Source organism: Chiloscyllium punctatum, chromosome 45 (genome assembly GCF_047496795.1).
Source record: "Chiloscyllium punctatum isolate Juve2018m chromosome 45, sChiPun1.3, whole genome shotgun sequence".
Taxonomy (NCBI): Eukaryota; Metazoa; Chordata; class Chondrichthyes; order Orectolobiformes; family Hemiscylliidae; genus Chiloscyllium; species Chiloscyllium punctatum.
The window spans coordinates 45,137,989-45,161,964 of record NC_092783.1 but is presented as its reverse complement, the minus strand read 5'-3'; the positions used below and the strand labels follow the sequence as shown (position 1 = coordinate 45,161,964).

The window sequence follows — 23,976 nt, the reverse complement described above, 5'->3', positions numbered from 1 at the left end:
CCTTAAATCAAAATGCACTTTCTACATATGGAGGTGACGTGGGATTCCCACTGGATCATCTGCTGATGTTTAGGACCTTGGTCCTAGGACTAAAATGGCCATGTTGTTTTTGGTTTTCTTTCATGATTCTTGATGTTCAATAGAGAAACCAGATTCAGTGAAGTATTGGGATTTAGAGAAATTCTTGCATTTCAAATGCCATAGTTTAGAAAAATACATTCCAAGTTTACAGAAACCTGTCATTCTCTACAATTATATCTTCATGATAAATATCTGTGAATGATGGTGAAATAATGTTTAGATGTTTTGGGTTCTACTGTTTCATTTTTTGTTTCCTTTATAGCAATAAACTGTGGTAACCCTGGTTCACTTCCAAATGGATATTATAAAGCAACAAATTGGACAACTGGCAGTAATATTACCTTTTATTGTGATACTGGGTGAGTATTCAGAACATAAATAATGGAGTAATTTTTAATTATTGACATTACTTTAACGTTGCAATTTAGACAATTTCAAATGATCACACCATTTTTTTTGATGAAATCTTTTCTTACTAACAATGAGGCAGTCTTTCATTTTAGTATTTAACCAACAACTTAAATAAAATCCGCTATACAAATCAAGGCTTGAGACACTGAAGTATAATAGGAATATTAGTGTAATAATGGAATAGTTGTAGAGTCATAGAAGTACAGAACAGAAACAGACACTTCAGTCCAACTCATCCATGCCGACCAGATATCCTAACCTAATCTAGTTCCATTTGCCAGCACTTAGTCCATATCCCTCTAAACCCTTCCTATTCGTAAACCCTTCCAGATGCCTTTTGAATGTTGTAATGGTACCAGCCTCCATCACTTCCTCTGGCAGCTCATTCTATACACGCACCACCCTCTGTGTGAAAAGGTTGCCCCTTAGGTCCTTTTTAAATTTTTCCCCTCTTAACCTAAACCTATATCCTCTCCTTCTCGACTTCCCCATCCCAGGGAAAAAAGCCTTGTCTCTTTACCCTATCCATGCCCCTCAGGAATTTATAAACCTCTATAAGGTCACCCCTAAGCCTCTGACGCTCCAGGGAAATCAACCCCAGCCTGTTCAGCCTCTCCCTATAGCTCAATTCCTGCAATCCTGGCAACATCCTTGTAAATCTTTTCTGAATCCTTTCAAGTTTCACAACATCCTTCCGACAGGAGAGAGACAATATGCACAATATTCCAAAAGTGGCCTAACCAATTTCCTGTACAGCTGCAACATGGCCTCCCAATTCCTGTACTCAAGCTCTGACCAACAAAGGAAAGCATACCAAATGCTTTCTTCATTATCTACCTGCGATTCCACTTCCAAGGAACTATGAACCTGCATCCAAGGTGCCTTTATTCAGCAACACTTCCCAGGACCTTTACCATTAAGTGTATAAGTCCTACTCTGATTTGTCTTTCCAAAATGTAGCACGCTATACTTCTCTAGATGAAATTCCATCTACCACTCCTCAGCCCATTGGCCCATCTGATTAAGATCCCATTGTACTCTGAGGTAACTTTCTTTGCTTTCCATTACACCTCCAATTTTAGTGTCATCTGCAAACTTAATAACTTTACTTCCTTTGCTTACATCCAAATCATTTATATAAATGACAAAAAAGCAGTAGACCCAGCACCAAAGCTTGTGGCACACCACTAGTCACAGGCCTCCAGGCTGAAAGACAACCCTCCATCACCACCTTCTGTCTTCTACCTTTTGAGCAGTTCTGTATTCCATGAGATCTAACCTTGCTAACAAGTCTACCATGAAGAACCTTGTCAAATGCCTTAGTGAAGTCCATGTAGATTATGTCCACCATTCATTTGACAAATTCATAATCTGAAATCAAACGTGGTGTTCATGTCTGCTGGATCTTCAAAAGTTTTAAATTATATCAGGCATCAGTGCAAAAGTGAACATTATTCTCCAATGTTTCTCCTGTGACCTGTACTTGATACTGTGACCAATGCGCAATTTTAGTTGAAGCATTTCATTTTGAATGTTCTGCAATTTTATATTATTTTAAATAAATAGCTTGTTGAGTAAGTTTTGCACTGTGAAACTTAGACTTTTTATCTTGTCAATGCACTGGAACCCTTCTTCAGTTGAACCTTCCTGTCTGATAACATGTTGCTCCATTTCTGTTGTAGTTACAAAATTATGGGCAGAGCTTATCGACAATGTACAGCTGAGGGTTGGGATGGCGAGGTTCCATCATGTGAACGTAAGTTATATTTCCCTGTTTTGTAATGTAACTGAGCTGCATGTTTGTACAAATTGATCGAGACACTTCCTTACTATGCTGCACAGCCAGTTTTGGATCCAACAGAGATCCCTGGATTGGGCCTTGGAGTATTAAATATATCAGAGGTTACCACACCTGGTGATGTGGCTGACAATGGAACACTGCCAGCCAGTCTCTTAAGTGGCTGGTTTAGTAACATTTTGATTTAGGACTGCGGGTGAAGACTGATGCATGTCAATGTTTGGTTCTTCTGTGGACAGAACTCACCTGTTATTGCAAGATATAGCAGATGTAGAGAGAGTCTTGCCTTTGTGTTGCTAGAATAATGATAACTGAATTCTTCACAATGTGGGCAATTTCATTGCATTCATATTGTTGTGTTTTACATGAAAGCAGCTGGTGGTGTTTTTTGAGTTTTGTGACATTTTTATCTCCTTATTTTTTTCTGTGCAGCAATAGCCTGTGGTCACCCTGGAGAGATTCTGAATGGGCATTATCAGGCTCTAAATGAGACAGTTGCAAATAAAGTTATTTTTCATTGTGACGTTGGGTGAGTATTCAGTCAATAAATTACTTAATAGATTTTGGTAATGGACAGTATTATTTTAATGCTATGTTTAAGACAACTTCAGACAGCCATCTCTCATATAGCATTTCTGATGATGGCTCAGCATCGAAGCTCTGACTATTCTGGTTTAGCCCTGAATTGGCATATCCTGCATACCTATGATATTACTCTGTTGTTGTTGCTGGGGTTGCTCTATTAATGCAAAGATGGAAATGCTGAATATGTTCATGATACCTGGATCTATTATCTGTGATCAGTACGACTTTTGTGACTGCTGGTTCCTCATAAGTACAGAACTTTTGTATTGTTAATCAGCTGTGAAGAGAGATAATCATCAATTTACTTTATATAAGGTTCGAACATAACAATTTTGATTATCAACAAAACAGTATTGAATTCGCTCATTAATCTGCAAACCTTGACCCATGTTTTATCTTGTTTGTGAAGTTTATTGCTATTTTGATGGATTTATTATTGTTTGATCTTTTGAAATTCTAACCTAGTCAGAAGTAACTTTGAGGCTGTTACTGCAAATGGTTTGTTTTTCATTTTCTAGGTACAAGATGGTGGGTAGCGCTTATCGACAATGTACAGCTGAGGGGTGGGATGGTGATGTCCCAACCTGTGAACGTAAGTTACGTTTAACTGTTTTAGCGGCAGCTCACCAAAACCTTGACCTGGGTAAAGATCCTGGTGTTGCAAAAACAGTACCTGCAGGTTTTTAACTGAGGTTTAAAATCTTTATTGAATGTTTAGAAACATTCCCGATCCAGCCCTCCTCCATTTCGCACCTTCACCATCAGAAAGGGAGAAAACAGCGTCACTGCACCTACTCGAGCTACCCGTATTGTACTGCGCTTGCTCCCCGCTCTCCTGTGATCTGGATAGGGAACTGTCTGTATCGCAGGGAATCCTGGGTAAAAAGACCTCCAATTGCATATGTGCCTGTTGTCTAGATTAGAGTGGTGCTGAAAAAGCACAACAGGTCAGGCATAATTTGAAGAACAGGAAAATCGATGTTTCGGGCAAAATCCCTTCATCCTGTAATCTAGATTCTGAACTCCAGCATCTGCAGTCCTCACTTTTGCCATTTGTCCTTTGTGTAAACTGTAATTTGGGCTACTGCTTGTTGATATTAATAGCATTAGGACGCAATTGTAGTGAGAGTGTTACAGACAGTGAGTGCAAAAGTTTGAAAGATACTGCAGGAAGTGAGAGTGCACATTGCGGAGGCACTAACCTTAATGTTTTATAATTCTGTAGATGCGGAGGTGGTGTCAGAGGACTCTTGCCTTCATTGCTCACTCCTTTTGAATGTGGGAGTTGGGAGGTCGTATTGACATTGGGCGGGATGTTGGAAGGGTCTCTTCTGGAGTGCTGTGCTGTTCTGGATACCTTGTCATAGGAAGGATATTCAGAGGAGATTTCCTGGGATGTTGCTGGGTGTGGAGGGTATGAGTTGTCGAAGGACGTTGGGTGGTCTTTTGAGTTTTGTGACATTTTTATCTCCTTATTGTTTTATTCTCACTGACATTGTAGAGATTTGTAGAGTCATGAAGGGTATGGATGGGGGATTTTGGAACTGAAGACATATTTTTAGAATGAAGAGAGAGATTTGCAGAGGACATCAGGGTGGCATGGAATGGAATTCCTGAGGAGGTGTTGGATGCGGGTGCAATTGCGATGTTTGGAGGACACTTGGATGGGTACATGAGTGAGAGGGGCTTGGACAGATGTAGGCCAAGAGCGGGAGGCTGGGACCAGCTTGGTTTGGGATCTGTTTGACATAAGCTGGTCAGACCAAGGGCTCCAATGTTTCCATGAATAATGACTGTATGACTCCCAAATGGCAGACATTACACACTTGTTCAGATATGGCCATAAAATAATAGCAGCAATGACAGATTAACCAGAGTTTTCTGTTTACCTTTGGTTATGGAGAAGCATTTAGAAACACTATTCCAGGTCTAAATTAAGAGAAGTGTAAATATGGATGAATAGCAGAAAGCTGTCTTAGATTTCTTAATGGGAGATCATGTGCCATAACATATTGGCGATTTTGCAAAGTTACCAGAGAGGGTAGTTGAGATTGTATGGATTTCTAAAAGACACTTCATACAGTGCCAAGCAACATACTTGTGAGAAAACCTACAGCTCATGGACTTATAGTGTTTGGAGCAACTTGCATCTCAGTTGCCTAAGTGAGAAGAAACAAAAGTATCATGTTAATGAGTAGGTCCAAAGACATGAAGAATTCTTCAGGCTGGAGGAAGATTTATAGAGGATTTCTCAATGGGTTAGTGTTTCAACCCTGTTTTTGTTTTCCTGATAAGCAAACCAGTCAGTTAGAATCATACAGTATGGAACAGAGTTTTCAGTCCAACCAGTTCATAACAACCATAATCCTAAACTAAACTAGTCCCACCTGCCTGTTTTATAAGGAGAGGCTGGATAGGCTGCAACTTTTCTCACTGGACCTTAGGAGATTGAGAGGTGACCTAATAGAAGCTTATAAAATCTTGAGGTGTATAGATAAGGTGAGTGGCAGGTATAGTTTCCCTCGGGTGGCATTTTGAGAATAGGCAGCATATTAATAAGATGAAATAAGAAAGATTTTAAAAAGATATAAGGGGCAATATGTTTACACAAAGTGGCTCATGTGGAATGAACTTTGAGAGCAAGTGGTGGATTTGGGTACAGTTACAACATTTAAAAGATATTTTGACAAATATGTGAATAAGAAGTGTTTGGAGGGATCTGGGCCAAGTGCAGGCATGTAAAACTAGTTTAGTTTAGGATTATGGTTGTCATGGTGGACTGCTTGGACTGAAGAGTCTGTTTCCATACTGTATGATTCGGAGTGACTGATTTGCTTATCTATATCAAAGGATTGACTCACTTCATTGCATAGCCCTCCAGTGTAGGTGTCATACAAGTTTTCTTCTTGACAATATTGTGACATCCTCCAGCTTGAAATTCTGATTTTCTGTAATAGGATGAAACACCTATTCAATGCTTTAATCAACATTGCATTTTAAAAGAGCACAATGAGAAATGACTACTCATTAGATCATTCATGCAGCATCCTAGGAGCAGGAAAATCGACATTTTGGGCAAAGCCCTTCATTCAGTCCTGATGAAAGGCTTTTGCCTGAAACATTGATTTTCCTGCTCCTCAGATGCTGCCTGACCTGCTGTGCTTTTCCAGCACCACTTTAATCTAAATTCTGATTTCCAGTATCTGCAGTACTTACTTTTGCCTATTAGATCAGTCATGTTCTGTTCAAAGAACTTGACTCAGTTTTGAGTTTGTAATGCTACCAGACCTTAATTTGATGCCAAGTGGTATTTATGCCATGGGAAATCCACAGGAAGCAAGTAGAAGATGAAGGAAAAGTCGAGTTGATGTTAATGATCCATACTTTAATCATTCCCTGGATCTCCTCTCTTCCGCTTCCATTCTCATTTAATGATTCTAATATATCTTTGCCTGACAGATTTACTTATAGAGTCATAGAGATGTATAGCATGGAAACAGACTCTTCGGTCCAAACCATCTATGCCGACCAGATATCCCAACCCAATCTAGTCTCACCTGCCAGCACCCGGCCCATATCCCTCCAAACCCTTCCTATTCATATACCCATCCAAATGCCTCCTAAATGTTGCAATTGTACCAGCCTCCACCACATCCTCTGGCAGCTCATTCCATACACGTACCACCCTCTGCGTGAAAAAGTTGCCCCTTAGGTCTCTTTTATATCTTTCCCCTCACACCCTAAACCTATGCCCTCTAGTGCTGGACTCCCCGACCCCAGGGAAAAGACTTTGTCTATTCATCCTATTCATGCCCATCATCATAACATCCTTGTAATTCTTTTCTGAACCCTTTCAAGTTTTGCAACATCTTTATGATAGGAAGGAGACCAGAATTGCACGCAATATTTCAACAGTGGCCTAACCAATGTCCTGTACAGCCGCAACATGACCTCCCAACTCCTGTACTCAATACTCTGACCAATAAAGGAACGCATACCAAATGTCTTCTTCACTATCCTATCTACCTGCTTTTCCACTTTCAAGGAGCTATGAACCTGCACTCCAAGGTCTCTTTGTTCAGCAACACTCCCTGGGACCTTACCATTAAGTGTATAAGTCCTGCTAAGATTTGTTTTCCCAAAATGCAGCACTTCATATTTATCTGAATTAAACTCCACCTGCCACTTCTCTACTTGTGTTGGTTTAGTGTTACTGTTGTTTTAGTTGATGCTTGTGTGGAAGAAATAGATATTGATGAAGTAACAAGAATGATGGATGACCATTAATGAGGGAACCTGAGACCACCTCTCTATCCTACACCCAACAAACATGACTGATGCCCCTCCCCAGACCAGACAAACATCCATGAGAAGCCTGAACCCAGTATACAACACTGAATCTGACAACTAAGACAGGGGCATGTTGGTGAGGGAAGATTGATCACTATTAAGGTGTAGTGCCTAAGTGGGCATTCACACTGACCAATGAAATGCCTGCTGTGTACAATGAATAATCACACACACAGGCTTCAGACTTTTGAACCTCATGGAATACACCATCTACTTCCATGATAAAGGCACATAGAGGAGAGCTCAAATGTCTTCTATTTTTCCAAATTCTTTTATAAAGTGACTCTGAAATATTTTTTATCCTCCGTAGCTACTAGTCCCAAACACTTAGTTGGATACCTGAGATTGGCTTGAATTTAATGGGTCCCACCAGAATGTGGGTGGATGTGGGAGCATTATGCCAAAATCATCCTCAGTGACTGCTCCCTACTGCAGACACCTGTGCTCTGCGATCCAGCATAGATCCTCAGGCTGGGCATTAGAACATACACAATAGCAGCCACTGCTCTTGGTAGAGTTGCTGGCAAGGAGAACTGCCACCCTCTGTCTGGCAGCTGATGAAAACAGTTTTCACACCTGAGTGTCTGATTACAGGGAAGGCCCAAGTTGGCCAAAAAGCTTTTATATCAAATTAGGCCTTCTTCATGGAAGTGATGAGGGATTCATATCAGTGTTGAGGGGGATCAGTTGATAGAACTAAATCGATCCATTATATTCTTGAATTCATAGAATCCCTAAAGTGTGCAAGCAGGCCATTTAGCCATTGAGTCCACAACGATCATCTAAATTGCATCTCACCCTATCTCTGCAACCTTGCATTTTCCCACGGCTAATCCACCTAACCGGCATGTCTTTGGACTGTGGGAGGCAACTGGAGCACCTGGAGGAAACCCACACTGTAACATGGAGAACATGCAAACACCACACCAACAGTCGCCCAAGGCTGGAATCAAGCTCTGGTCCCAGTCACTGTCTGGCAGCAGTGCTTACCACTGAGTTAACATAGTGCTCCCTAACTACTAATTGCTGATGAAAATTGTTGTTTGTCACTATAGTGCCCAGTTGGTGTGTGGGATTGTAGATGTAGGGAGGTCCTGTATTTTTGATATGATAAAATTGGAGAATAAATTTCAAATTTGACATAATTTGATAGGCTGTGCAATTATGGTGAAGTATATTTCATCTCAATATTAAATATCTGTTCATTGCAATTATGAAACCTGATGGGGAATTTGGATTTTTCTGATATTTCTGCTTTTTCTTATTTTATTTTCCTTTTAGCAATAAATTGTGGACATCCTGGCTCAATTATGAATGGATATTATAAAGCATCACAATGGACAGTTGGAAGTATTGTTACCTTTTATTGTGACATTGGGTGAGTCTTCAGCATATAACTCACTTAGAATCATAGAGACATACAGCATGAAAACAGACACTTCAATCCAACCCGTCCATGTGGACCATATATCCAAACCTAATCTAATTCCATTTGCCAGCACTTGGCCCATGTCCCTCTAAACCCTTCCTATTCATATACCCATCTAGATGCCTTTTTAAATGTTATAATTGTAGCAGCCTCCACCATTTTGTTATGACATGAAGGTAAACTCCTCTATTAAATAAACCAAACACCACCTCACCTCCTAATCTGTTAAAAATGAGTGACAGCGAACTCCCAAATTCTACTATTTAAAGAAAGTAGCATCAATTTATTTTTTAACTCTAAAAGTGAACATTTAAACAACAACTATTCACAACTATAAGCCCCCATTTCTCTTAACTGCTATTACCTCATAACAATATGCTGTTCTAATACGACACTTACTAAAATTACATCAACTTAATTTCAAAACCCCACAACCTCTGTTGTCTTCTGTGACTTCACTCTTCCAGCTGCTGAATTCCTTGAATCATCTTCTTTCTTTTTACTGTGAGTATGTTTCATATGAAAAGGTACCATTTGATAGAGAGTGTTTCCTAATTTCTTGATCTATCTTGATGGCATTTATTCTCTCACCAATCTTCAAAATGTCCGCACTTTTATATTCCCAACATCGGATCACCTCATTGGTTCGAAGTTCGCAAAACAATAACTTCAAACTTGATTGCGTTTTAATATCCTGGAACATAACTTAAACTGGTTAAATTTAAATTGTTGTCAAAACAGCAACCAAAATTCAGGTATCCATTTCACAGCCAAATATCGCATATTTTCAATTTTTCAGTACATTCTATGATTGCCATCTAGTCATATACACAGGTGCTTGTAATCTCTCAGTTAAGAACAGCATTCACTCTCTCTTAAAGGTGCAGTACATACCTTAAACCTCATAGCAACTTCCTCTGGCAGCTCATTCCATACATGCACCACCATCTGCATGAAAACATTGCCCCTTAGGACCCTTTTTAAAGTTTTCCCTCTCACCCTAAACCTATGCTTTCTAGTTTTCAACTCCACCCCCACCACCACTCCAGGGAAAAGACCTTGTCTATTTAACCTATCCATAGCTCTTATGATTTATAATCTCAGCCTTCAATGCTCCAGGGAAAAGGCAGTGTTGGATGATCAACCATCAAGTTAATCAAAACCATTGATAATGATCAATGTATAGAATGTTAGTGTTAGAATAGAAATATTAATACAAAATAGAACTGTTGAATATCTTATTGGTAGGAAGATCTGCAATACAAATCAGTTGTCCTTTGGTGCTGTTTCGACAAAATGTTAAACTTCTTTTTGAAGTCAGCATGATGGGAAATTCTATGTGCTAATATTTTGAATGTGTATTGTACTTTTATGGGGTGCTTCTGAAACTGAAATGGAAGGGCATTTGACTCCTATTTCATTGTTCTGCTAGCCTAGTGCAGTGTTTGATTTATTTTGCTTTATTGATAGATGAATAGATTTTTCCTTTCTGAAACTCAGACCCCTACATGTTCTCTCCAGTGGCACATTTTTTCAATTAATTTTCATGTCTGATGAAAGATGGCTTACCATTCCTTTTATAGATACAAAGTTATTGGCAGAGATTATCGACAATGTACAGCTGAGGGTTGGGATGGTGAAGTTCCATCCTGTGAATGTAAGTTATATTCCTTATTTTGTAAAGTCACTGCATTGCATGTCCAAAAAGAAATGGTTGAGTCGCTTACAGTGAATCATCATGGCTCATGGTCAAATTTTGTTCATTTATACTAGTCTGACATTGTCTAGCTTGGAATTCTTTCTTTTAATCTGTGATAAAGTTATTCTTTGCTTTTTGATTCACGTTGCCTATAGAAAGAACATTGCAGGTGTGCTGAGAAATGACTAATCATCAAATCATTCTTACATAATCGAGAAAAATAAATTTTTCTGCCTGAGTGTCATGATACTTTTGAACAACATGCTGAGTTTCTGTAGTGATGGAAATTTAAAAGATGCTCATTTTAGTTGCAGTTTAGTATTAGCAATTTTGGCCCAAGGAAATTAAAGAGATCAGAAATTAGGCAGTCCCTGCTAATTACTCATGTTTAAATCATACAGAGGGTAGGGATCTGAATTGTCACTCCCTTATCTCTGTTGTGAGCCAGATTTGAAGATTGCTGGGGGTTTCCATCAAATGAGTCTGTGGATTGTTGTTGGCTGTGTCTAGAGAAAGGGGAGAGTGCTATTAACTTGTCTCAGGGATTCTCAATGGTGGGTTTGAAGGACTTCATTGGTCTGGGGAGTGGTGTCTTCTGTGGGGTGATGGGGTCAAAGCAGAAGACTGTAGGGTTGTGAGTTGAAGCACTTGAGAGCAATTATCCCTGAGCCCATCAGAAGTTAGTTGTGCTTCAGGGTTGAATGGGACATGTGTGTCTCTCCCTTGACTCCTGAAGACAGCATAGCCAACACTGTAGCCTTGTCGTAGTGTTCCCTCATTGTCAGTCACTCAGTGCCCGATCATGGCTCACAGTGTAAGGAAGGGAGGAGCGATTGAAAACCATTTTATTGCCCTTCCTTATGACTCACTGCACACAATTCTCTGGTATCTGACACCACACATCCCCTATCTCAACTCCCATTCACATCACTGATATCCTAGAATTCAGTTGAGATCCTTTTGCTGTATCCCTGGATTATGAATGAGAGCAGTCACCAGTCATAGTGACACTTCCAGCAATGGAATGCTGTTTATCACTGGCTCACAAAGGTGGATACATTAGATTAGATTATTTACAGTGTGGAAACAGGCCCTTTGGCCCAACAAGTCCACACCGCACCCGCCGAAGCGCAACCCACCCATACCCCTACATCTACCCCTTACCTAACACTATGGTGTAATTTAGCATGGCCAATTCACCTAACCTGCACATCTTTGGAGTGTGGGAGGAAACCGGAGCACCCGGAGGAAACCCACACTGACACGGGGAGAATGTGCAAACTCCACACAGAGAGTCGCCTGAGGCGGGAATTGAACCCGGATCTCTGGCGCTGTGAGGCAGCAGTGCTAACCACTGTGCCACCGTGCCGCCCACTACATTGTTGAATTACTGCTGGAGATTGCTGCAGGTATATTCATAGTGCTTTTGCAGGCAGACAGCAGCATGTAATTCTGAGTTTTATAGATCAAGAAAATGTCTTGATTTTATGTTGCTACGTCTCTGATATCTGAATTCCAAATTTGAGATATCCTGGCATTGTTGACAGTTTCATTGCTATTCATGTTTGTGTGAAATATTTCAGTAAAAAATGTTGTTGTAGAGTTTGGAGTTTTGTTTCTAGCTTTTCACATTATATTTCCTGTGCAGCAATAACCTGTGGTAACCCTGGGGAGATTCTGAATGGACACTATACAACACCAAATGAAACAGTTGGAAATAAAGTGTTTTTCTATTGCGACTTTGGGTGAGTATTCAGTCAAAAATCACTGGGAAAATTTGAGTAAAAGTCTATTATTTGAATGTTTTGATTATGGCAAATTCATTCTGCCATCTCTTGTGCATGACATTTCTGATGACGCCTGAGCATGTGAGCAGTGATTGCATCTTCGAGTTTGGTGCTGAACTGAGAATATTAAAATAATTGCTGTACCGATTAAAATTAATGATGTTAGATTTAACATTGGAACATTGATGCACAGTGGAAATGCTGAATGTGTTAATAATCCTTAGACCCATAATCTGAGATCCATGCCAGACATCAGCGGCTGCTGGTTACTCAACTGTTTGAATTATACTGTCAATCAGCTGTAATGTGAGTGAGATGCATCAATATTTCTCTGGTGGCTGTATGTATATAGAGTCTGATGAGCCCTTTTTATATTTGTAAAAATGTAACTGTATTTGATTCTTTCATTCATCTGCAGACTTAGCCCCATTTGTTTTTAAGTTTTTTGTGCTGACATATTGACTCAGTGGTTAGCATTTCTGCCTCACAGCACCAGAGACATGGATTCGATTCTAGTCTCAGATAGCTGTCTGTGTGGAGTTTGCACATTCTCCCCATGCCTGCGTGGGTTTCCTCTCAGTACTCTAGTTACCTCCCACAGTTCAAAGATGTGCAGGCTATGTGGATTAACTATGGGAAATATAGAGTTACAAGGATAGGGTGCGGGGGTGTATTCTAAGTGGGATGCTCTTTGGACGGTCAGTGTGGACTCGATGGACAATGGCCTACTTTCCACATTATGGATTCTATGACTTACTGCTATTTAGATATTGCTTATCTTTGGACCGTTTAATCTAGTCAGTAAAAGAATATCACCAAATGACCCCCAATTAATGATACAAATGTTTTGTATCTCTTTGTCTAGATACAAGATAGTGGGTAGAGATTATCGACAATGTACAGCTGAAGGTTGGGATGGTGATGTCCCCTCCTGTGAACGTAAGTTATGTTTTGTTGTTTTCTAAAGCAACTGATTTGCAGGTCAGTGTGAAATGATTGACCTATTTCCAATGAATTATTATGTCCTTTTGGTTGGCATCCAAGCTTTGTTCCCTTCAGTAGTTCAGTATCCTGTATATTGGAATTCTGATTTCTTGGAATGGGAGAAAACATCTATTCAATGTTTTAATCTACATTGCATATTAAAATACATAGTGTATGAAATGAGAAATGACCATTCAGCAAATTAATCCTGCTCCTTCTCAAGACTTTACTCTTTTGCCTTAGTTCAAATGATGGTGTTGGAGCATGGAGCTCAGTCTTGGTGTGCAATGAGAAGTTAGAAATTGCTAATGTTAGTGGAGTTTAAGCTGACAGGCAGTAGTTGTTTGGACCTTGGGGAATTCAGGGGGAGCAATCCTCCTACGCCATTTTCTTTTTCTTCCATTCTTGTTTAGAAATTCTCCTTGACTTTACCCCACTGAATTAGTTGCTTTATTGCTAAAGTATAATGTAATCAAAAGAAGTCAACTTTGTTTTACAAAAGCAAAATGTTGTAAAACAAATTTATTAGCCTTCATTGAGGTTGTAATGACTGGGGTATATTCTGAACTGCTAGTCAAGGAGGACCATGTGGATTTGCAAAAGTTATTTGTTTACGTGCCAAATGTAAGATTTGTAAGCAATATAATGATTCACAGAGTTGTTTCTTTGTCAAAAAAATTTTAATAGACTTATCAACTAGGGCCCAGACATTCCAATGGCCAGAAGCATTGGAGCGACATACAATGTTGCTGTGAATTAGGAATGTGGAAGTCCCAGAGATGGCTGACAATGTGGGATTTGCCCAAAAGAATGCATTCAAGTCAAAGAATTCTGAGATGATTAAAAGTTAGAGGATTCAAACTTGAGTCTAACTCCTGGATAAATATTAATCTAACCCCCCAACACCTGAAGTCCCAAGCTGCACAATTGTCTCCCCAATCCTGCCACTCTCAGGACTCCTGACGACCACTCCCTGACCCCACCCGACTTCCAAACCTCAACCAATACTTTTCAGAGGTGGCTCTCTGGAACTAATACCATCCATCTGCTTCCATTGCCTTGTCTGACCTCTCTGCTCCAAACCAGCTGACCCTGACCTCGATTCAAAACCCCTCTTCCTACCAATCTGAGACTGCCTACTCCGCACCTGACAAACACTACTTTTTGCTGATGCCCCTCACTAGACCAGATAAACATCCAGCTCTGTGATCAGCATAGATCCTCAAGCTGGGCACTGGAGCATTCATAGGTGCAGCCATTACTCCTGGTAGAGTTGCTGGCAGTGGAGAACTGTCACGTTCTGGCAGCTTGTGGGGAGGGCATTTTCCACATCTGAGACTTTGGTTACATTGATGGCCCAAGTTGGCCAAAGGGCACTTATATCAAATTGGGCCTTCTTCATGGAAGTGATGAGGGATCCACACCGGTTCATCAACTGATTTTGAGTGCTCTGTTGACAGAATGAAGTCACTCCTTATGTTCTTGAGTTGCTGTTGAGGATTGTTAGTTGGTCAATATAGTGTCCAGATGGTGTGAGGGATTGTAGATTTAGCAAAAGTCTCATTTTTATAATACCATAAGACTGGAAAATAAATTCCAAATTTAAGATAACTTGATAATCTGAGCAGTTGAGTAATAGTATTTTTCATCTTCATGTTAACAAACTGTGAAAAAAAACTGATGGGGAATTTGGTTTTTTCTAATGTTTCTGCCTGTTCTCAATTTGTTTTCTGTTTAGCGATAAGCTGTGGAAACCCTGGTTCAATTCTGCATGGATATTATAAAGCATCAAAATGGACAGTTGGAAGTAATGCTACTTTTTATTGTGACATTGGGTGAGTCTTCAGGGTATAACTCACTAAATGATTTTAGTGAAGCACTGTATTATAGTAAAGTTGGAACTAAGACAGTGTTGGATGATCTCACATTCATTACATTTCTCATGGAAGCTCTTCACCTTAACTCTGATTGAGGCTTCCATCCTAAGGTACAACCATCAAGTTAAACAAAGCTATTGGTAATGATAAAGGTGGGGAATGTTAATTTTGGAAGAAGAATTTTGATGCAAAAATAGAACTTTTAAACGTATTATTGGTAAGAAGATTCATAGACTCAGACAGAAACCAAATGTTCCTTATTGCTTTCCTACAAAATGGTTCACTTATATTAGATGACAGCCCAACAGTGAATGAGAATTTAATTAGAATTAGAATTAGGTTGTATTGTCACATGTATTCAAGTATAGGGATACTTGAGTACAATGGAAAGTGAACAAGGTTGTCATTTTGGCACCATCTTAGGTACAAAGGTGCCTAGATACAAAATTTTGCATATAAATTAGAAAAATAAAGCAACAGAGTTAAATGTTCAGCATTGCAGTCCTTCTGGAGCAGAGCAAGAGAGAAAAAAAAATGGATGGAGCAGACAGGTCCACTCTGGGCTTCACTGTGCTGGTCAGCACCTCCAGGTCAGGTGTCTGTGCTGGGCTTGAAGAAGCCATTTAGTATGGTTTCCTTTATTGGTCAGAGCATTGAGAAGAGGAGTTGGGAGGTCATGTTGCTGTTGTACAGCACATTAGTTAGGCCACTTTTGGAATATTGCGTGCAGTTCTGGTCTCCTCCCCATGAAAAGGATGTTCTGAAACTTGAAAGGGTTCAGAAAAGATCTACAAGGATGTTGCCAGGTTTGGAGGATTTGAGCTATAGGGAGAGGCTGAATAGGCTGAGGCTGCTTTCCCAGAAGCATCGGAGGCTGAAGGGTGACCTTTATAGAGGTTTATAAAAACATGAAGGACATGGATAGGATAAATAGACAAAGTCTTTTCCCGAGGGTAAGCAAGTCCAGAACTAGAGAGCATAGGTTCAGGGTGAGACGGGAAAGATAAGGGGCAACGTTTTCATGCAGAGAGTGGTACAAGTATGGAATGAGCTGCCAGAGGAAGTGGTGGAGGCTGATACAATTGCAGCCTTTAAAGGGCATCTAGATGGGTATATGAATAGGAAGGGTTTAGTGAGATATGGGCCAAGTGCTGGCAAATGAGACTAGATTAGGTTAAGATATCTGATCGGCATGGACGAGTTGGACTGAAGGGTCTGTTTCCGTCCTGTACATCTCTATGACTTTATGACCTCCAGGCTGAAAGTTTGTGCTGGGTTTCACCTTGGTTCTGGGAGTCCCTCGGGTCTGTGGTGGTCCTCACATCAAGTCTCAGCTGTGCCAATGTTTTGTATGAGCACTGTGCGTCTAAGGTGTTTTTAAAACAGAAACACAACTACATTTGATTCATATTTCATTGTTCTGTTAACCTAGTGCAATGTTTAAGTTATTTTTGTTTGTTAATTGTTGAGCAGATATTTCCTTAATGAGCCGCTGAACTCCCAACATATACTGCCCAGTTACACATTTTTCCATTAATCTTCGTGTCTGATGATCATGGTTTACCATTTGTTTCTAGATACAAAATTAGTGGTAGAGATTATCGACAGTGTACAGCTGATGGTTGGGATGGTGAGGTTTCATCCTGTGAACGTAAGTTATATTTTTCTATTTTGTAAAGTCACTGAGGTGTATGCACCCTCCCCCACCAAAATGATTAAGTCAGGTCCAATGAGTCATCATGGCTCAAGCCCAAATTTTCTTCATTACATTGGATTGACATCCTTCAGCTTGGAATGCTTTCTTTGAATCATAACAAAAATATATTCATTGCTTTTAGATTCACATTGCATATGAAAAGAACATTGCAGGCACACTGAGGAATGACCAATTATCAAATCATTCATTTCTGCCAGAAGAATATATTTTACTACCTGAGTACCATGTTCATTTGGAGTTAGGAATTCAGTTTCGATAGGTGATAGAAAGTTTAAGTGATGCTCATTTTAGGTGCATTTTGAAATTAATCATTTTGGCCCATGGAAATTTAAGGTACAGAAAATGATCCAAGCATGCTAATTATCCCTGTTTACTACGTTGTACAGAAGGTAGGGGTCTGAATTGTCAGTGCCTTATCTGGTGTCAGCCAGATTTGAGGGTTGCTGTAAGTATATCTTTGGTTTGCCATCAGGTGAATCTGTGGATTGTTGTCAGTTGTGTAAAAAGAAAGGGGGAGTGCTATCATCTGGTGGGGATTGTTGCTGTCAGCCACTCCCATGGATTCTCAATGTTGGGATCAGGATTTAATTGGTCTGGCCCGGGCCGTAGTGTCTGTGTTGGGTGGTGGGGGGGAAATGCAGATGGCTATAAGGTTGTGAGTTGAACTGTTTCAGCGCAATTATCCCTGAGCCCATGAGATGTTAGTTGTGCCACTGGGATTGAATGGGATGTGTGTGGCACTCCCTTGACTCTTGAAGGCATCCCAGCAAATACTGCAGCCTTGTCATGGTGTTCCCTCATACTCAGACACTCAGTATCTAGTCATGGGACCCACATTAAGGAAGGGAGCCCATTGAAAGCCACTTCAAGGCCCTTCCTTGTGACTCACTGCACACATCTCTCTGGTGATTGACTCCACACATGCCCCATCCCAATCCACATTCATATCACTGATCTCCTAGGATTTAGTGGAGATCTTTTTGCTGGGTCCTGGAGCATGAATGGCAGCTGCCAACAGTCGTCATATCATTTTAAGCAATGGAATGCTGCTTATCACTGGCTCAAGAAGCAAGATATCAAAAATGTATGATGTTGAATTACTGCTGAAGATTGGTGCAGGTCCATTCATAGTGCTGTTGCAAACAGACAATGGCTCGTTTTTCTGAGGTTTTACAGTTCAAGAAAAAATGTTGATTTTGTATTGCCATATCTCTGAAAGTTGTATTCCAAATTTGGGATACCTGATATTGTTGTCAATTTCATTATGATATTCATGTTTCAGGGAAAAATGATATTTCAGGGAAAAATGCTGTTGTAGCGTTTAGAGATTTGTTTCTAGCTTTTCTCATTTGTATTTTCTGTGCAGCAATAACCTGTGGTAACCCTGGGGAGATTCTGAATGGACATTATAGGATATCAAATGAGACTGTTGGAAATAAAGTATTTTTTTATTGTGACTTTGGGTGAGTATTCAGATGATAAATTTCTGAGAAGATTTTGTTGAAATTCTATTATTTTAATGCTACAATTATGCCAAATTTAGACTGATATCTCTTGTGAGTGACATTTCTGACAATGACTGAGCATGTGAAATGTGATTGATATCTTCCAGTTTAGAATTGAGAATTTTTTAAATAAATGCTATGCTGACCAAAGTCAGTGGTGTTAGAGCTTACATTGCAGTACTAATGCACAGTTATAAATGCTGAATGTAGTAATGACCCCTAGATCCATAATCTGAGATCAACACCAGACATCAGAGTCAGTTAGTTTCTCAACTGTTTAAATAGTAAAACAGCTGTAAAGTGAGCTCGAGGCATCCTGTGCACTGTAATTTATGTTCAGTCTAAGCAGCCCTATTTATTTAGCAAAGACACACTGTATTTAATTCTTTTATTCATCTGCAGACCTAGTCCCATTTTTTTAAAGATGTTTTGAAGTTTATTTTGATTTAGAATGATTTAATTGGCTTTGGACCTTTTAATCTAGTCAGTGAACAAATATCGTCCAAATGACCTCCAGTTTATTGACCCAAGTGGCTTGCTTCTCTTTTTCTAGATTCAAGAGAGTGGGTAGAGATTATCGACAGTGTACAGCTGAGGGTTGGGATGGTGATGTCCCATCCTGTGAACGTAAGTTATGTTTCCTTGTTTTGTGAGGTGACTGATTTGTTGGTCAGTGTAAAATGATTGCCCCGCTCTGGAATTGTTGTGTAGTATTGGTGGTGTGCAAGCTTTCTTCCCTTAAGCAGCTTGGCATCTGTAGCTTGGAAATCTGGTTTCCTGGCATGGGAAAATACATCTATTCAATGCTTTAATCCGCATTGCAATTTAAAATACATGGTGTGTGAAATGAGAAATGACCACTCAACAAATTAATCCTGCTCCTTCTTAAGACTTTAATGTTTTGCCCCAGCACAAATGATAGTGTTGGAACAAGGAGTTTAGTTTTGGTGTGAATTGAGAAGTTAGAAGCTGCTAATGTTAGTGGAACTCAAGCTGACAGGCAGTGGTCATTGCATCATAGAGCTGTACAGCATGGAATTAGATGCTTCAGTCCAACTCATCCATGCTGACCAGATATCTTAAATTAATCTATTCCCATTTGCCAGGATTTGGGCCATATTCCTCAAAAGCCTTCCTAATCATAGACCCATCCAGATGCCTTATAGATGTCATAATTATACCAGCCTCCAGCACTTCCACTGCCAGTTAATTCTATACTGCACCACCCTGCACATGAAAAAATTGTTCCTTAGTTCCCTTTTAAGTCTGTCCTGTCTCAACTTAAATATATGCCCTCTAGTTCTGGACTCCCCTATCCTGGGGAAAACACCTTGGCTATAACTTCGGCAAGGTCACCCCTCAGCCTCCATCGCTCCAGGGAAAATATCCCCAGCCTATTCAGACTCTCCCTATAGCTCAAACCCTCCAACCTCAGCAACATCTTTGTACATATTTTCTGAACCCGTTCAAGTTTCACAACATCCTTCCTATAGCAGGGAGACCAGAACTGAATGCAGCATTCCAAACGTGGCTGAACCAAAATCCTATACAGTGACAACATGACCTCCCAGCTCCTATACTCAATGCACTGACCAATGAAAGTAAGCATATCAAACGCCTCCTACATTATCCTGTCTACATGTGGCTCCACTTTCAGGGAACTATGCACCTGCACTCCAAGATCTTTTTGTTTAGGAACACTCCCTGGACCTTACCATTAAATATACAAGTCCTGTCGTGATTTTTCTTTGCAAAGTGCAGCACTTCACATTGATCTAAATTAAACTCCATCTGCCAGTCCTCAGCCCATTAGCCCATCTGATCAAGATTCTATTGTACTCTGAGCTAACCTTCTTGGCTGTCCACTAGACCTCCAGTTTTGGTGTCATCTGAAACTTACCAACCACATCTCTTATGTTCACATCCAAATCATTTATATAAATGACAAAAAGCAATGGACTCAGCACCTATCTTTGTAGCACATTGCTGGTCACAGGCCTCCAGTCTGAACAGCAGAATTCCACCACCGCCATCTCTTTTGGACCTTTGAGCCAGTTCTGTATCCAAATGGCAAGTTCTTTCTGTATTCCATGTGAGTCTACTTACGAGGAAACATATTAAAAACCTTACTGAAGATCATATAGATCACGTCCACTGCTCTGCCCTCATCAATCCTCTTCATTACTTCTTCGAATAACTCACACAAGTTAGTGTGACATGATTTCCCAAGTTCAGAATGATGTTGACTTTCCCTAATCAGTCCTTGCCTTTCCAAATACATGTAATTCCTGTCCCTCAAGATTCCTGCCAAAACTTGCCCACTACTGATGCCAGGCCACCTATCTACAGTTCCCTGTCTTTTCCTTACCACCTTTCTTAAATTGTGGCATCATGTTAGCCAACTTCCAGTCTTCTGGCATCTCACCTGTGGATATCAATGATGCAAATACTTGCCTGGGCAGTGGGGAACTGAGAAAAAGCAAGTAGAAGCCAAAGACAAAGTGTAATCAATTTTCATTGTCCATTTTATTTATCTTCCATTCTTGTTTAAATATCAGAGTGTGACTTTACCCAACTGAATTAATTGCCTCATGGCTACAAATGAGAAAGTTGCATTAATTGACATTTGAGTGAAAATAATAGATTTACTGAGGGAACATAAGTAAAAATGGTGTTAAAATTGGGTCGTTCCCGTGCTGAGGCAAAACAGGTAATACTGTGGAAGTGGAAATAAATGATCGTTTGGATGAACTAGAATCTTGGAAGTTATTTCCTCATTCTTGCATTCCCATACCCTTGAAATAATGGAGACTATTGAATTAACAGTTTTGAATCTATTTTATAATGCTGCATTAGTTTTCAGTGACTAACGTACATAGACACATGTACACCTCTGCTTCTCAATGTCTCCTTATCTGTCACCATTTAGTTAGTAAGTGAAGATTGATGCTGATCAATACTAGAGCTATTGAAGCAAAGGTACCCATTGTTTTGAGGAAATGTGGACTCAGCAGAAGTCATCCAATTGTGTTCTAACTTTGAAAATAAATGTTCCAAGTTAGAGTAGCTTGCATTGTGGACAGGTTTTGTTGCAGCTACACATCTTCATGCTTAGTATCTGTGAGTTGAAATGAAAGAAGCTGTTGGAGTGTTTGGAGGTTTAGTACATTCCAATCTTTTCTCATTTTATTTTGTGTACAGCAATAACCTGTGGTAGCCCTGGTGAGATATTGAATGGATATTATAATGCGCCAAATAAGACAGTTGGAAGCAAAGTTATTTTTTATTGTGATATTGGGTGAGTATTGAGTATACAAATCATTGATGGACTATATTATTTCAATGACGTAATGAAGACCATTTATATGTCTGTCATCTCTTGTTCTTCACATTTATGATCATACCTGTTCATGTTATCACAGAATAAGCCTGAGTCTTTCATTGTTTGATTGACTTCAATTGACTTCAAAGAAATTTAAAAAAACGATATGACTTGGCAAAAATTTAATGCTAAAGTTTAATTTGGTAAAATGTTTGCCTTTTGACTGCTTGATTTTTTGAAACACATTATTAGTACTTTAATAGATTTTTCTTCTTTGAACCTTGGAATTCATGCCTGGTCAGTATACTGTAATACTTTGCTAATTATCCTGATGATGTTTGACAATGGGTGGTTTTATTTTTACTAGATTCACAATGCTGGGTGACAATCATCGGAAATGTACAACTGAGGGCTGGGATGGTGAAGTTCCATCCTGTGAACGTAAGTTCTACTACATTCTTTAGTAAAGTGACGAACTAATATCTCTGTAAAATAATCAAGCCACTCCCAATACACTGCTGGGGCTTTGATTCAATTCCATGTTTTCTTCCTTGTATTTGTCCATCGTGGAGTTCTATCATTATGGAATAGGAACGCACAGCTGATAAATGATTTTATTAAACAGTGCATGTTAAGAGAACTGAAGTGTGATTTGAGAAATGGTCATTAGCCAAATCAGTTTGTTTTGCTAAGGAATATACTTGCCTGCCCTCATGAAAAATTAATGTTGAAGTATAAAGTTGGATTTTGCTGTGGGTTTCTTTGTTTAGGAGGTCTTTACAGTAACTGCAAAGCACATAATTGGAAATTCAAGAAGTGAAAATGACATGTAAAGGAAAAGTGCGGACAATATTAATGGTTTATAATGAAACTTGAATTCATACTCCATTATCTTCCTTTTCCATTTCCAACTTATGGTGCAACAAGAATAGTATCTGCATCTTTTGGAATTAGTTGTGTTAGTGCTGCACATGCTTCCATTCTGTTACAATGGGTTCTTAGATTGCTATGAAGTCTAATGTGTGATTTTCAAATTCTGCTACATTTGAAGCAGGCAGTGTTTGAATGATCAGGTAAATGAGTTATTGGAGAGTTGAGTACTTTCACAGAGATCTCAACATTACCACTGTTGTTTCTGTTTCTATGTTCAATGTTTCTTTGAATGAATCTTCCCCATTTATTGAGTCACAAGTGGTATGAAGATGTGGGTGTATGATACCTTTAAGAGAGTAAAAACTAGCAGTGACAGCACCAAGTGTTCTCAATAAGACACAATGTAACATGTGCTCCAGCTACTGGGGTAGCGGGTTGCCTGGAAATGACAAAACATATTCGAATTAGGCCAATCAGTTCAAATTATACCCCGAAAAATACCAAATTTCAATAAAGTTTGAATTCAGTATATTGACAATCTTAAATGCCAATGCCAGAATCTGATGCTTTAGGGTATAAGATGGGGAAAATTGAACAGTTGGGAGAAGAACTGCCATGAGTCCAACAGCTATAGACTGCTCGTCAGAACTGTCTGCGAGGTACCTGTCTATAGAAGTAGTTTGCACAGAGAAAAAGCCCAACACTGACCTGGAGAGCCAATCTACCAATAAAGATGAAGAGAAGATTCGACAGCTGGCTGGTTTAAAAATTTGAATTTTCCTGTAAATCGTAATCGGGAGTTTTATTGGACTAATATTTTAGGACAGAAGGTAACAGATAGGTTAGAGTAAGGAGTTGTAAGTAGTTGTTAGTTAATTATCCTCTTTATACTTTATGAAATAAAGTTGTTAATTTTTACTTTAAAAAGTTCTTGGCCACTTGAATTTTTACAGGTTACTGCATGGGATAAACCTTTTCTGTGTTGCTGTTTTTAAATGAAGCAGGGTGGTTTACCCATGTCATAACACAAGTTAGGGTCTGTCAAGAGGTAGAGGTGATGAGTGATGCTGAAGCCCTCAGAGATGCTTTGAGCACAATCTTAAAACATATTTGTTCTCCACCTGAGAGACTCCTGTCATAAATGATTTCCAAGGAGAGCAGTTGGTTCAGGAGTCTGATATAAGAAAGACATGTCCTATACATCAATTGTGTGATTAAAACCTTGATACTGGTCAAGTTCTAACTCCCTACAATTAAAATATTGCATTCTATTGACCATTTCAAAAACTTATGGGAATTGGATTCTAAACTTCAAATAATATGCTTTATTAAGTAATCACATTGTTGTATAGTATCTTTCATCTGCAAGATGCAATTGCAATGACAGAATTATTGGAGATGTTAGAGTTTTGTAAAATTCCTACCTTCTTCATTTTCAATTTCTGTGTAGCAATAAACTGTGGTAACCCTGGTGAAATTCAGAATGGATATTACATAGCCTCAAATGACACAGTTGGAAATAAAGTGACCTTTCATTGTGATGTTGGGTGAGTATGTG

The 23,976-nt window shown here is 39.4% G+C and overlaps 1 protein-coding gene across 1 annotated transcript in view; it reads left to right on the top strand.

Annotated features, from left to right (window-relative positions):
• LOC140467077 (complement receptor type 1-like) overlaps nucleotides 1-23,976 on the top strand; it is a 217,952-nt gene that overhangs the window by 160,545 nt on the left and 33,431 nt on the right. The window contains exons 64-78 of the mRNA XM_072563137.1: nucleotides 344-440; nucleotides 2,175-2,248; nucleotides 2,723-2,819; nucleotides 3,394-3,467; nucleotides 8,507-8,603; nucleotides 10,238-10,311; nucleotides 12,002-12,098; nucleotides 13,006-13,079; nucleotides 14,863-14,959; nucleotides 16,579-16,652; nucleotides 18,085-18,181; nucleotides 18,777-18,850; nucleotides 21,425-21,521; nucleotides 21,913-21,986; nucleotides 23,869-23,965. Coding sequence (XP_072419238.1) covers nucleotides 344-440; nucleotides 2,175-2,248; nucleotides 2,723-2,819; nucleotides 3,394-3,467; nucleotides 8,507-8,603; nucleotides 10,238-10,311; nucleotides 12,002-12,098; nucleotides 13,006-13,079; nucleotides 14,863-14,959; nucleotides 16,579-16,652; nucleotides 18,085-18,181; nucleotides 18,777-18,850; nucleotides 21,425-21,521; nucleotides 21,913-21,986; nucleotides 23,869-23,965 — 1,294 coding nt within the window. The remainder of the gene's footprint in view (nucleotides 1-343; nucleotides 441-2,174; nucleotides 2,249-2,722; nucleotides 2,820-3,393; nucleotides 3,468-8,506; nucleotides 8,604-10,237; nucleotides 10,312-12,001; nucleotides 12,099-13,005; nucleotides 13,080-14,862; nucleotides 14,960-16,578; nucleotides 16,653-18,084; nucleotides 18,182-18,776; nucleotides 18,851-21,424; nucleotides 21,522-21,912; nucleotides 21,987-23,868; nucleotides 23,966-23,976) is intronic.